The 13,848-nt window shown below is 62.8% G+C and overlaps 1 protein-coding gene across 1 annotated transcript in view; it reads left to right on the top strand.

The window, feature by feature from the left end:
• Window positions 1-13,848, top strand: part of GALNT9 (polypeptide N-acetylgalactosaminyltransferase 9) — an 82,228-nt gene that overhangs the window by 46,270 nt on the left and 22,110 nt on the right. Inside the window, exons 5-6 of the mRNA XM_043557250.1 lie at window positions 2,348-2,545; window positions 8,268-8,385. Coding sequence (XP_043413185.1) covers window positions 2,348-2,545; window positions 8,268-8,385 — 316 coding nt within the window. The remainder of the gene's footprint in view (window positions 1-2,347; window positions 2,546-8,267; window positions 8,386-13,848) is intronic.

Here is a 13,848-nt window from a genome sequence, read left to right on the forward strand (position 1 = left end):
GGGGGGGGGGGGGGGGGGGGGGGCTGGCCGCAGGGAAAAGTCAGCCCAGGGTGGCCAGCGTGCCCATTTCAATAAAAAGTAAAACTCAGGATTCTTTTTTAAGTTTATCTTATTTATTTATTTTGTGAGAGAGAGAGGGAGAGACAGAGCGCACACGCGAGCAGGCGAGGGGCAGAGAGCGAGGGAGAGAGAGAATCCCAAGAAGGCTCCGAGCTCTCAGCACAGAGCCCGACGTGGGGCTCAAACTCGTGAGCCGTGAGATCATGACCTGGGCCAAAATCAAGAGTCGGACGCTTTGCTGTCCGAGCCACCCAGACGCCCCGTAAAATTCACGATTTTTATATCAAATCTCCCAAGGCATATTTTTAAGCTTCGCGAAGCCAACGTAAGACATTCGCCGGGATCCCGCGGGAGGGAAACGGGGGGATGTGCCGACCGAGGACGGCGGGGTGGATGAAGCCCTGAGCCTGTGCGGTTCAGCTGCACAAGCCCTGCCGTGCGTGCTCCCGGGGCCCCAGCCGTCTGGGAGGGCCTCGCGCCCCGGGGTCTCCGAGCTCGTGCTTTCCTGCCAGCAGCAGCTGGCTCCAGCAGGGGCTCGGCGTCCCGCGGGCCGTGGAACCTTCTTCCTTCCGCTCTCCGGGAGCATCCCAGCTGCCCCAGGACCACGCGTTTGTGGCAAGGGGTGGTTCTGACCCTGCACGCGTTTCACAGAGACGTAAGTCTCTTCTGCTGGACTTAGCCTCCCGGCCCCCGCGTCTCTCTGCTCTCCCACGCTCACGAGACAGCCCTCCTCCCACCACGCGTAATCACCTTCTGCCGTTAATTACGGATTATCGTCTTCCCCCCGACCCAGGCCCGCTCCCCAGTGCTGTGTGCGTTGTGCACTGCACAGCCGTCCTCGGTGGCCATTCCTCCCTCCGCTACATCGCAAGCTCCCCCAAGGAGCCATTTGGGAGAGCCAGGAGCTGTCACATCAGACGCGACTTTAAACCAGTGTGACTTTAATTTCCACAACCCAAAACCCAGCTATCCATCTGCAAATAGTTCCCCCCGCCCGCCCTCCCCGCCACGGTCGCCTCCACACAGATCCTGCCTTGTTAGCAGACGTGACATTTGCAGAGGGCTTTGCTTCTCTGAGGCACTTTGCTGACACTAATTAGTTAGTCCTCCTCGCAAAGCCAAAAGGCAGCTGAATACCCGGCTCTTGATCAGAAGGGTGGGAGGAAGGCCACACGGCACCTGTCACCAGGTGGGACCAGACGACTCACCCCGGGCCCTCCTGTCCCTCCCGACGGCGCCAGCCCCGGCCCCCCAGCAGCAGGCGGCCCACGACCACAGCTGGACTCCGGCCCAGAGGCTGGGCTCTGGTGGCGTCTCATCCTTGCAGGGACGGGCCACCTCCGAGGGGGATCCTCGGGGATCCCTGCAGAGTCTGCTGCCCAGAGAGGTCGCCCGAGCACCCCTGGTGCCCCGCTCTCTGGGTTCGCCGCATACGCTGCCCCCGCTTTCTCCAGTCCAGCCACCTGCCTGCTCCCCAGGCGCACGTCCCAGGGCTCCCGTGCTGGCTGTGCCCTCGCCCATCCCCCTGGCACCCACCGGCCGCCCACCTCCTTCTGGTCGTTGCCCAGGGCAACCTACGCAGACGCCTATTTAAAACTGCAACTCCAAGTTACCCTTGCCTTGCTGTCCTTCCCACGCGATACCTGTCACCTTCTAACATACGGTAACTTCTATGTTGATGCTTGGCCCCCGACCCCGTCGGAGCTGCCACATGCTGTTGTGTAGGTTGTGCACTGCATTAAAGCACCCGGTAACCTCTCTGGTCCCCTCCAACGTAAGTTCCCTGAGGCATGGATTTATTTTTAAGCCTATGAATGTATTCCGTTGTTAGAGCAGGGTATGGCCCTTACTCGGTCCTCCAGTTCATGTTTGTGAGCGAATGTATCTTCCGCAAGAGCAGGGAAGGAGGGCGGGGAGTGGGGTTCTGTGGAGGGAGTGGCCGAGCTTCAAGGCTGGCCGGCAGCTGGCCCAGCCGACCTGCAGGGGCTCTGGAGCCAGGCCTGCCCTTCAGGGGTGTCGCATCCCGGGCCCAGATGGTTTTTATGTCCTTGGTGTCAGTCCTTGGCTGTGGGCAGCCCGGGAAGGGGAGGGCAGGACCCCAGGCGGGGCACGTCCGCGGCCCCACCACCCCCAGACTTGTGACGGGGAATCCGTGGCACCCGCGCTCCGTGGGCCGGCGGTCACCTGATGTCACCCTGCCTGTGGGCGCCGGGCCCCTCGTTGGGGCACAGGGTGGGGGTCCCCGCCCCCACGCCCCTCCTCACAGGCGCGTGGCTCCCCCCCGCAGGGCCGAGCCCGCGCTCACGCGGATCCAGGAGGACCGCCGGCGCATCGTCCTGCCCGCCATCGACAACATCAAGTACGACACGTTCGAGGTGCAGCAGTATGCCAGCGCGGCCCACGGCTACAACTGGGGCCTGTGGTGCATGTACATCATCCCCCCCCAGGACTGGCTGGACCGCGGTGACGAGGCGGCGCCCATCAGGTGAGCCGGGACCGGGACGCGGTGGGTGTGGGGGCTGCCGGGGGCAGGTGCTCTGGGCGGGCCTCGGGGGCCTGGGGGCTGACCCCCCGGCACGTGGCCTGAGTGGCGGCCGGGTCAGGTGGGGACAGGAGGAGGGAGACCGAGCAGACGAGCGGAGAGGAGGAGCCCGTGGGGGAGAAGGCAGACACGGACAGGGGACGGGGCACCAGGGACCGAGAAGCCTGGAGGGAGACGGGAGGAGCCGGGCAGCGTGGCTGCGCAGAAGTCACCGGTTTCTGCAGACAGGGCTTCAGACGGAGAGCCCACAGTTGTCCTCAAATGTGTGCACGTATTCAGGCCGGCTCCCAGACGTGAAGGCAGAGAGATTTTTGCCCGAGATACACAAATCCAGCACCTTTCGGCAGGTGGGAAGGCTCACGCTCTCGCGAGGCGACATTGGCCGCAGCCGGGATGGGGCCCCGTGTAGACAGGCGTGGGCCTCCAGAGGCCCCAGTCCCTCGCTCCCCATCACCCCCAGGCCCTCCGCCACCTGCTCGCGCTGGCTCATGTTTGCAGCATCGACCGCGGGGTGCTGAGCCCCTGGGAATCCGCGCTCCGTGACCAGGTCCTGGGGACGCAGCCGTGGGGCCTGTTTCCTGGGACGAATGTCCATCTCAGGACCCCCTGACCCCCCGGAGCCTCTGCAGACCTCCCACAGGGGTCTGAGGTTTCAGGGGCTGGGAACCGTCCCTCTTCCTGTCTGTCCAAGCTGGCGCGTCCCTGCCGAAATCCTGCTGCAACGGGTCACTGCGTGGGAGTGGCCGAGACCACGTGTCATTGTGCCTTCGGAAGCTCTCTCTCCCTCGGGAGGGTCTTGTGGGGGCTTCCGGGCCCCCACCCCCTGCTGGCAAAGAGCCACGGGCGCTAAGTCAGGCCCCCGCACGGCCTGGACGTCCAGCAGTGAAGTCAGCGGACGCCAGGGATGGACAGCTTGGCCCGAGCCCCGACCTCCCTGACTTGAGGAAAACAACACCGCCAGCACGGAGGGGCGCCCCGTACGAAGGGTCCCCGGACGCGGAGCAGCAGTCCCCTCGGGGCCTGGGGCCCGGCTCTGTCCCCACGGCCGCTTCTCAGAGACGGGCCCTCGACGCTCCTGGGAGCTGGAGCTGGGGCTCTGGAGCCTTTGCCGTCAAAACCGGGCCCAGAGCCATCCACGCAGCCAGAAGCCGACCGACGGGCCGGGAGCCAGGAAGAGCGGCGTGAAAGTTACTTTTCTTCGTTCACAACGTACTAGGCGTTCCCCAGCTAGGAGCAGAAGAGGGGCCTAGCGTTTCGCATTTCAGGACTCAGAGACCCCAAGGTCTGGCAGCCCCTGGACCCCCTGGGCTGCCCAGAAGCGGGATTTTCTGGCCAGACGGTGTCTTGTCGAACTCGGCTCCTGCCTAGCACCACCTGAGAGCTTTGGACGCCCGAGGTCAAACTCCAGGTGAAGCTTTAAACAGATTCTCCACAAGCGGAGGTGGGTGTGGCCAGCATGCTCACCCCGTCGGGGGGTCAGGAGGGAAGCCGAGGAACCGGCGTGAGAAGAGGCGCCAGCTGGGCGTGGGGGAGGGCGCGGGGCCCGCGGGACACCCATGAGAGGCTGCAGGCAGAGTGAGTTGGCCAAAGCTCGGAAGGCCATCGGCGGTTTTCCACAAAGGTAGAAAGCACGTCTTGCCGTCCGCCGGGAAGGAACCAGAGCCCGTGTCCACGCAGAGACTCTCGCGAACGCATACAGCCGCCCCGTCGTTCTCAGGGACGGAAACGCCCCAGGTGTCATCAGGTGTGACAGATAAACCCGCTGGTGTCTGCCCAGCTGCCGGAACGCGTCCCGGAGTGAACGGGACAAGCTGTCCTACGAGTGACGGCACCGTGGAACTTCGGGCCCCTGGGCGGAGCCAGAGACGCTGGACACGGAAGCGGCCACGCTGTGTGACGCGGCTCACAGGACCGTCCAGGGAGGCGCCGTCAGGAGAGGAGAAATGACCGGCTTCCCGGGGGTGCTGGACAGCGGCTCTGAACTGGGGACTCGGGGTGATGTTCTCTGGAGGTCAGGGGCCAGGGCCTTTGGCTCAGGCCGGTGACGGAGGGTCGGGCGGGTCCCCCGGGTTCTGGAACGACTGGCCTCACGCACCGGAGTACGGATTCACGGAAGGAGGGCGCACGCGGACACGGAACCTCGGGGCCCGCAGGCGCGGAGTGCAGGCGAGCAGCCTCGAGGTCCTTGGTGCCTCGTCCCGGTCCCCACCGGGAGGACGCCCTCGGGCCCTCCCGCTTGGCAGGCCCTCCGGGTAAGCGCGCACGGCCTGCTGCCTGCGGGAGGCGCCCCTCACCGCGGACCGGACCAGAGAGCTGGCTTCCACGGGCCTGGCGGCCGGTCCGGGCTGGTCTGTCGCCTCCCGCGTCCTGGCCGGAAGAGCCACTGCCCCTCCGAAGCACGCAGCTCGCACGTCCACGTCGAAAGCCGTGCCGGGAATTTACTCTGCGCCCGAGGGACTGGTGTTCGAGGTTTACTTTAGGAATTTTCTTGCCGCTCCTCACCCTCGAAGCTCGAGGGAGAGAGAAGAAGGGATGGAAATTGTAAGGCTTGGGCTTCTGGGGGAGACTTGTGCACACGCCCCGGTGCTGGAGCCCGCCCGCGTCCCAGGCCCTGAGCCCCTGCGCCCCTGCACCCCTGCGCGGGGCGGGGCCTCCCGTCCCCAGGACCCGTCCAGAGTCCCACCCGTGTGTCTGGGGGACGGTGAGGGCCCTGCGGGTGTCGGCCGGCTTCCAGCTCGTGGAGGGAGCTTAGGGCAGGGCTGGGGGGCCACTCGCAGCCCCCTGCCCCTCCCACAGTCAGGGGTGCGGAGGCGAGGGCCCGAATCCCGCACACACACACAAGCACCCTCTCACACATACTTACACACACACACACACACACACACACACACACACCAGCACACAGGTATGCACTCCCGGCTGCACACACACATACCTGCACGCACACAGTATACACACACCTGCACAGGAGCACACACACACATACCCCCTCCGTTCACGCACACCCCGACATGCACACGCAACTGCACGCACACACATCCATATGCACACACCTGTGCACACAAAACCACGCAGCCACGGGAGTGCACAGATGCTTGCACACTCATGCACACCTGTGCACACATTCTCACTGGCACAAGTGCCCACAGACGCACACACGCGTAAGTGTGCAGACACACACAGATGCACGTCACCGCACACGCGTGGTCGCTTCTCTAGTTACACGGGAGGAACAGTAGCCGTTCCCTGTCTGACTTTTCTGCTGGTCTCCGGAGAGGAGCTTCCGGGGTGCTGGGTGCTCCCCACGGCCACAGGCTCGGTCACTGGGTCCCGTCCCGTCCCCCGAGCCCACTCCAGCCCCCAGGCTGACGGCCTCCAGGCCGAGCTCCTTTCGGCCACGACACGGCTTCGTGCGGATCGGGTTCCGCAGGGGCGCGGGCAGAGAGGCTGAGCATGGGGCGGTGGGCAGCGGGCCTGAGGCCACACGGCCGGCGGCTCCAAGCCGGGCTGGGTGCTCGCTGCACACGCCTGTGCCGTCCCCACTGCCCCCCACCGCCTCTCGGAGCGCGTGGGCATCTCTGGCGCTCTAGCCGTTGCCTCAGACTCCTCTGAGAGCGCCGATTCAGGGCACAGCGTCCAGTGTCCCCACAGACCGCCCAGCGTCACGTTGCCTGCCCTCAGTGCCAGATGCATGCACAGTGGCTCCCAGTCGCTGCCCCGTCGCAGCCCGTGGCGCACTTCCCAGTTGCCTGTGCTCGCCCAGCGAGCGTGTGCCCGGCGCGACGGGTGCTCGTTGCCTGGCCGAGCCCGTGAGCACATGCTGTTCAAGGTGCGGGGGCACGCTGGCTCGCCTTGACCCCTGTCGGTCTCCTGGAGGCTGGAGGGCGCATTGGGATCCTCATTGTATCAGCCCCCCCTTGCTGGGGCTCCAGAGTTTCACGGCTCAGGGGCGTGGATGTCCGTGTGTGTCCGTGTGTCTGCTGCAGACGTGTGCACCTGTATGTCTGTTACCTCTCCCGGGGGAGTCCCTGGGCACGACCGCGTGCGCCACAGGACGACCCCGATGCGAGGACGCCCCACGACGTCCCCCGAAACCCGGGAGCCCCTCAGCCAGAGCATCCCGAGCCTCGCCGCGTTCCGTAATCACAGCAGAATCTCGCGTGCGGGTAAACTCCACGCCCACGGATTCTGCTCCCGTCACCTTGTGAGTTTATCTTAAGTCTATTTTGGAACTCTGAGCAAGGATAACAAATCGTTACCGGCTATAATAGACTTGGCAGGGAATTTGGCGCTTTGGATTCACCAGAGAGCGCCCTGAGCTTTCCACGGCTGTTGAGAAAACGGGAGAAATGACTCTGCACGTTGGTGAGCGCAGCCCGTCACACGCTTGCTATTAAAAGCCAAAGGCAGCATTAAAATTTCGTTGCCGTTAGATTTGTGACCAAGATCTAATGATAGGACAAATTGAATGTTTGCACAAATCAAGGGACAGTCGTTTCTTTAATGCCCCTGTTATTCTGGGACGACTGACAGGCATTGACTCCTGACTTCCCAGTCACTGAGCAGAAGTGCTTCTTTTAAATTGTGACCGAGACCAAGTTTTGGTGTTGTTTTTGCCGAAGGGGGATGTGCTCCTGCAGGAACAGCAGGGACGGGGCGGCCCCACCCCGGCGCCAGAGCGGCCTGGGGCCCTTCGAGGACAACCGGAACCCTCTGCTGGCTCTGTTTAGGGTTCAGAAGGCTCCAGTTGCTCAGCCTGCAAGCAGACCGTCCTTGTCTTTGTTTGAGACCAATCCTTCGTCAAAAGCTTAAAAGGTCTTGGTTCCTAACAGCATCTGGACCTGTTTCTTGTTACAGATACGTTTTCTGTTTGTCTTTGTATCCTCGCCACCTAGAACACACACACTGGGTCCTAAGTTCACGACTGAATGAAGGAATGAATGGTGCGTGCGTGAAGAACCGAACGTGTGATACTGTCCACAGTGACACTGTCCTCTTACTCGCCACCGCTTTGGGTCATTGTGACCTGTGAGGCCACTTCCCAGGGACCTGCTGTTGTGGGTAGAAAAAATACAGCTAGCACATAGACGCGTGATTTCACAGACACAGTTTCTTAAGACGAGGCAACGTTTACTGACGTTTTTTTGAACGTGTAGGTGTAAGTAATTACAGAAACAATGGAACAGATGGCAGTCTGTGGTCTACAGCTGCACAGGTTGCACACTCTACAACTTCAAGGTATGTCATTTAGAGAGAGTCTGATATCAGTGAGGTTCCATCGAGTGGAGCAGTGCACAACCTAGGCAACTGCCTGTTGCAGCCCCGACTCCTAGTGTACAGATAGGACAACATGATGAAGGAGACAGGCAAGTGACTCAAGCCTGGGGACGTTCAGGCGACCAGACAACTCACTGAGAAAACTGGTTTCTTTAAAATTCCCTGCACTAACTTGCCTGAGGTGAGTGCTGGTTTCTGTCGCCCGTTGATGTTCTTCAATTAGCGTTTGGATTTGGTCTGTGCCGGGTGCTTCACTAGGCTCTGAAGGATGCAAAGACAACCCCGTGGGGGGCCGGCCCGTGTCCTGGGCCCTCCTGGCTCCGGGCCGCCAGGGGCTCAGGATGACGCACCTGTGACCTGCTCACGTGCCGTCTCTGCTCCCCACCAGGACCCCCGCCATGATTGGCTGCTCGTTCGTGGTGGACCGGGAGTACTTTGGGGACATCGGCCTGCTGGACCCGGGCATGGAGGTGTATGGTGGAGAGAACATCGAGCTGGGCATGAGGGTAGGTGTGCGGGGCTGCCCTGGGAACGGGGGTGCAGGGCTGCTGGCGGTGGGGCTGGCCGGGCCACGCGCTGGTGGTTACGGGTCCGTGGGACGTAAGGCCCCAAACCGGGAGTCGTCGCGAGAACCCACAGTGGCGCGGGACTGAGGAACGGGGCGCCTGTCGAACGCGACAGCAAAGGACGGTATTTCGTGTTGGTTTCGTTTGCCAAGTCACTTGTTGCCGCTGAACGTGCGGCACTGACGCGTGCTTGGAAACGTCAGAAGCTGGTCCTTCGGCACAGGGACCCCAGTGTCCACGACGGGACACCCGCCCCCGAGCTTTCCTGCGTGCCCTGCACCCGGTTCTGTGCTTGTCTTGGTTGGATGTGGGAGGCAGGGGTGCAGATGCGGGTCGTGGGCACCTGAGGCCACCATGGCTGTTCCCGGTGGGCGTGGAGGCAGTTTGTGCAAAGGCCCTGCGGACTGGGGAGGACATGGGGCTGCACGGGCAGGGGAGCCCCCGAGGGAGGCCCCGAGCTGCCCTGGGGAGTGACTGAGATCCGTGAGGCTTGGCCCCCGGCCCTGCCACCCTCTTCCCCGCACCCCAGTGGCCCCTCTGCTTTCAAACTTCCTTGTCTGGCAGCTTGAAGAACTGATGGAAAGTTCTGGAAGAATCTTGGTTGCAGGTCAGGGACTCTGAGGTAGCAGAGCTCATTCATTCCCTCCTGGATGCCCAAAGCTCAGGGCCGACCTAGCCTCGGTGGGAGGGCGCTTCGTCGTCCAGTGCTTTGGGGAATGTCGGTGGCTGGGGGCACACGTCCCCTTGGGGACAGCACCCTGGGCAGGATGTGGAAGAGTGTGAACGGCCAGAACCAGAACACGACGCATCTGTGTGGCTTTGGAGATCCCATGTGCTCAGACAGCGAGTTCCCAGCCAGAGACCCTCCCAGCCCCTTCCCCAGAGCCCGAGTTTCCTGCAGGGAGCTGGGCCTCATTTACCGTGCGCTGTGAGCGCCGGCTGTATGCCAAACCTACAGCTCCAGAGGGAACCAACAGATGGAACAGATCCTGCTTTTCTGCGGCTCACTTTCCAGGGAGGAGGCGAGAAGAGAAGTGTGTCATTTGGCGAGAGGCGCCAAAGGTAGAAAGGAAGCAGGGAGGGGCAGGAGTGCAGGGGAGGGGCAGGAGAGCAGGGGAGGGGGCAGGAGAGCAGGGGAGGGGCAGGAGTGCAGGGGAGGGGGCAGGAGTTGCAGGGGAGGGGCAGGAGAGCAGGAGAGGGGGCAGGAGTGCAGGGGAGGGGCAGGAGAGCAGGGGAGGGGGCAGGAGTGCAGGGGAGGGGGCAGGAGTGCAGGGGAGGGGCAGGAGAGCAGGGGAGGGGCAGGAGAGCAGGGGTGGGGGCAGGAGTTGTAGGGGAGGGGCAGGAGAGCAGGAGAGGGGGCAGGAGTGCAGGGGAGGGTCAGGAGAGCAGGAGAAGGGCAGGAAGAGCAGGGGAGGGGGTAGGAGTGCAGGGGAGGGGCAGGAGAGCAGGGAGGGGGCAGTTTTAAAGACATCAGTCAGGAACCCACCCCCCGCCCCGGTCAGAAGGGATGTCTGTGGAAAGACCTCTTGGTGCCGTGAGGGAGCTGTGGATGATCAGGGGAAGGGGTGTTCCAAGCAGAGGGCGTGGCAGATGCAAAGGCCCTGGGGCAGGGTCGTGCCTGATGCGCTCCAGATGTGACACAGGTGCAGCCGAGGGGCGACGGGGGAGGGAGAGCAGTCTGGCTTCTGCTCTGAGGGAGCCCAGAGGCACGGGAGGCTCTGGGTAGAGGCTTGGCTTCCACGTTTCAGGGATTCCCCTGCGACTCCGGGGTGGAGCGAGTGAGGGCCGGAGCAGGGAGGCCAGGGCTTCTGGGATAACGCAGGGAGGTGAGGCTTGGACCGGGGAGGGGACGGTGAGATCCTGTGTCGTCCGGGTACATTCTCGAGGGAGCGCACGCAGGGCTTGCTGGGGGTGGGGGCTCCGGGACAGTCTCCCGCTAGTCCTCGGGCCTGAGCAGCTGGGAGGGTGGGGAGGTTCCGTTGGATGGAGGGGCCGTGGGCGGGCAGGGTGGTGGCCTGGAGTGGGGGGTTCCCAGAGGCCGGCCCCGCCCCACCACTGGGCCCTCGTGGGGCCGTGGCCTCCTCTGCCAAAGTGGCTTCCCTGCTGTGTTGGCTTTTGAAAAGTCCGGTGGGGAAAAAGTTGTTCAGCGCCTCGTTTTAGTCTGAAAAAAATAAAATAAAATTGGGTTTTGATTCGGAGCAGAGGGCGCATTCGAAGGCTGACGTGCAGGGCTTTGTTCCCGGTGGGGCTGGGCCGGCTTTCCAGGGCCACTCCTGACAGCCAGCCCGCTTCCAGGGTGCGGGGTTTGGGCCCCGAGTGCCAGCTGCCCGGTCGTGACCCGGCCTCTGCTCCCCCGTGGCCCACGCGCACCTGGGGTTCCGTCCCCGGCCCTCCCTGCCCGTGACACGTGCGCCTCCACCTTCCTCCGGGGTTTCTGGCTCCCGTGGCCCTGGGTCCGAGCTGTGGAGTGCTTCCGCTCAGGTGGCTCGGGAATGGGGTCCTCTCCGGTGGGACCCCGCCTCGGGGCTCACTGAATGGCACCCTGAAGTCACAGCCCCGCTGGCCGCGCTGCAGTAAACTTCTGTCTGGGAGCTCGCCTGGCTGGCAGGCCGAGGGCAGGGCCAGGTTCCCAGGCTGCGGTTTTCTGACCTGAATCTTCTAGAGGTTTCCTTAAAACACAGACCCCTGGGGGCGCCTGGGTGGCTCGGTCGGTTAAGCGTCCGACTTCGGCTCAGGTCATGATCTCACGGTCTGTGAGTTCGAGCCCCGCGTCGGGCTCTGTGCTGACAGCTCAGAGCCTGAAGCCTGCTTCAGATTCTGTGTCTCCCTCTGTCTCTGCCCCTCCCCCGTTCATGCTCTCTCTCTGTCTCAAAAATAAATAAACGTTAAAAAAAAAATTAAAAAAAAAAAAAAAAACAATACAGACCCCTGGGCTCCACCCCCAGGATTTGGACTCCATAGGGCGAGACAGGGCCCAGGAATCTGCATTTCCAGCACATTCTCGGGGCTGCGGACGCTGCTTGCCCAGGGCGCCTGCTCTGGGAACCGGCCCCCGGCCGGCCTGCCGCTTTGGGGCCCCGAGCCCGCCTGGCGCGCCTGCATACGTGTCCCCCGCTCTGCCGAGCACCCCGCGCCCAGGAGCAGGGCTGGGATGTCCCGGCGGGGGCTCGGTGGGCTCGGTAGCTGGGCTGAGCTGAGCTCTGGTTGGTTTGGGATTCTGGGTTGTTTACTTTTATGTGTGGAACCTTTATTCACAGGGATGATTTCAGGCGAGTTTTAAAAATTTTCTACACGGTTTATTGAAATTATACTTTTCAAAACCTATTTGCCTTAAGCTTTTAAGTTAAACCTGGGGGCTCATATCATTATGGTTATAAGTCTAATCGATTGAGATTAGAGAGAGCACTCACCTCCCTGTTTTCTTTGATTAATGTTTGATTAACTCGGGTTGAACGGATTGAATGCCATTAAACAACAATCAGTTCTCTCTCTGCCTTTAGTTAATTAAATTCCCTTGAACCTTTTAAAATGACACTTATAAATATAACGTATTTACTTTTCCCTTTAAGCGCTTGGAATGCCTGATATCACAGCGGAAATTCCCCCAGGTGCTTAAAAAACGCTAGTGTATCTAATAAATTAAACTTACACCAAATCTCAAGTTCTCGGAAGCATTTCGGGATCGTTTGCATCTGTATTTAATTCCCTGACACGGTCCAATTTTGAATAAAAAACGTACACTCGACCTTCAGTCACACGTGTTAAGAATGGAACCCGGAGGTTAACGTGGTGGGTTCTTCCACCTTCGACTGTTCTCAGCTGTGCTGATCAACGGACCCCAAACTTTTGCACACGATTCCCGAATCTGGTTCAGGGAGAGGCTTCCCGCAGCCTTGGGGACCTCCAGGCTCAGAGCAGTCCCTCCGGGGTCCTCCCGGGGGGCAGAGGGGAGCCCCACAAGCCCAGCGGGGCAGGCAGAAGATGTCAGCCTGAGGCCGGAGGAGGCCCGGGCAGGGGCTGAACCCTGGCTTCAGCGGGGCTGGTTGGGTTGGGTGGAAGGTGGGCTGGGGGACGGGACAGGGAGGGACAAACAGGCTCAGGGGCCCACAGGGGCCGGGGAGGGGAGACAACCATACCCCCAGAGAGACGGGGGGGCGGGGGGGGGAGCAGGCCAGGTTCCCCCCAGCAGTGCGACTGCGTTCTCCTGAGGGTGGGGTCCCCAGAGGCCAGGAGCCAGGTTCTGCACGGACAGTGGCCCCGGGAGGCCGGCCCGTCTGAGCAAGAACTCAGCACGAGGGCGGGAAGCACTGTCCCTGGATGTCACCGCACGGGGTCTCGGACACCAGCACGGGATGTCCCCCCTGGGAATTAGGCAGGTCAGAGAACAGGAAAGGAGGAGAGTCCCGTGAGGGGACTGTCCCAGAGGACAGAGCACCACACAGCAAGGTGGCCGGGGCACGGGGACGCCCGGCCGGGAACAGGTCGCCCGCAGAGGCCGGAGGGCGTGTTGGGCCCGTGTGGTGAGTGCCCGCAGGGAGGGGGCATCCAGAAGCGGGGTGCAGGCTTGGTAAACACAAGGGCACGGTGGGTGGTGGAGCCTGGGAGACCCCCAGTCCCGTGGGCGAGACATGCCCCCCCGAAACTGCCGGCAGCCACTGCTGGTTTTGACGCTCAGATGGCGGAGGAGGGACGGGGACGGTCTCACCTGGGTGGCTTCTCACTGGTGGTGACGCCCAGAGGGCGTCGCAGGTGGGCGTTACCGTGGCAGGAAGACAGGAGCCTCTGTGGCGATGGGAGAAGCCTCTGTGCTTGGCCCCCCGGCCCCGTGACCGTGGCTGGGACCCCAACGTCCCCGGTGTCCGCTCTGTAAAGTGGGGGCTGGGCAGGGTCCCGCCTGTGCGGGGAGGACTCGGGCAGACGCGGGGGCGGGGGGGGTGCGGTCCGCTGCGGGAGGGGACGAGGTAACTATGGGCGTAGATCGGGGTGCAGGTGCGCGGCAGGCACCAGTGTGGACGCGCACGTTTATCCGTGTTGTTACTTTCATCACCGACGGGGTTCGGGTAGCTTGCCAGGACACAGAGATGTCCCAGCAAGACGAGGGGCACTGGGAACATGAGAGGGGAGGACGGAACGTGAAAGGGGGCCAGCGGGGAGGCCCGGTGCTGGGACCAGGGTCACGCCCTACGCCTGCACCTACACCTGTCGCCGGCCAGGGGCCTGCCGGTCCCAGACCTCAGAGCAGGGTCTCCCCACAAACCCACCCACCGTGGGCCAGAGACCGGCGCAGGGTGACCAGGTGCCCTCCGTCCGTATCCCCAGAGCAGACGTCCACCGTGGACAGGCCGGTGGCTGGGGCGGTCTGTGCCTGCAGAGGTGCTGACGGCTGGGGGGAGGGAGAGGTCT

The sequence above is a fragment of the Prionailurus bengalensis genome, chromosome D3 (assembly GCF_016509475.1).
Source record: "Prionailurus bengalensis isolate Pbe53 chromosome D3, Fcat_Pben_1.1_paternal_pri, whole genome shotgun sequence".
Classification (NCBI taxonomy): domain Eukaryota; kingdom Metazoa; phylum Chordata; class Mammalia; order Carnivora; family Felidae; genus Prionailurus; species Prionailurus bengalensis.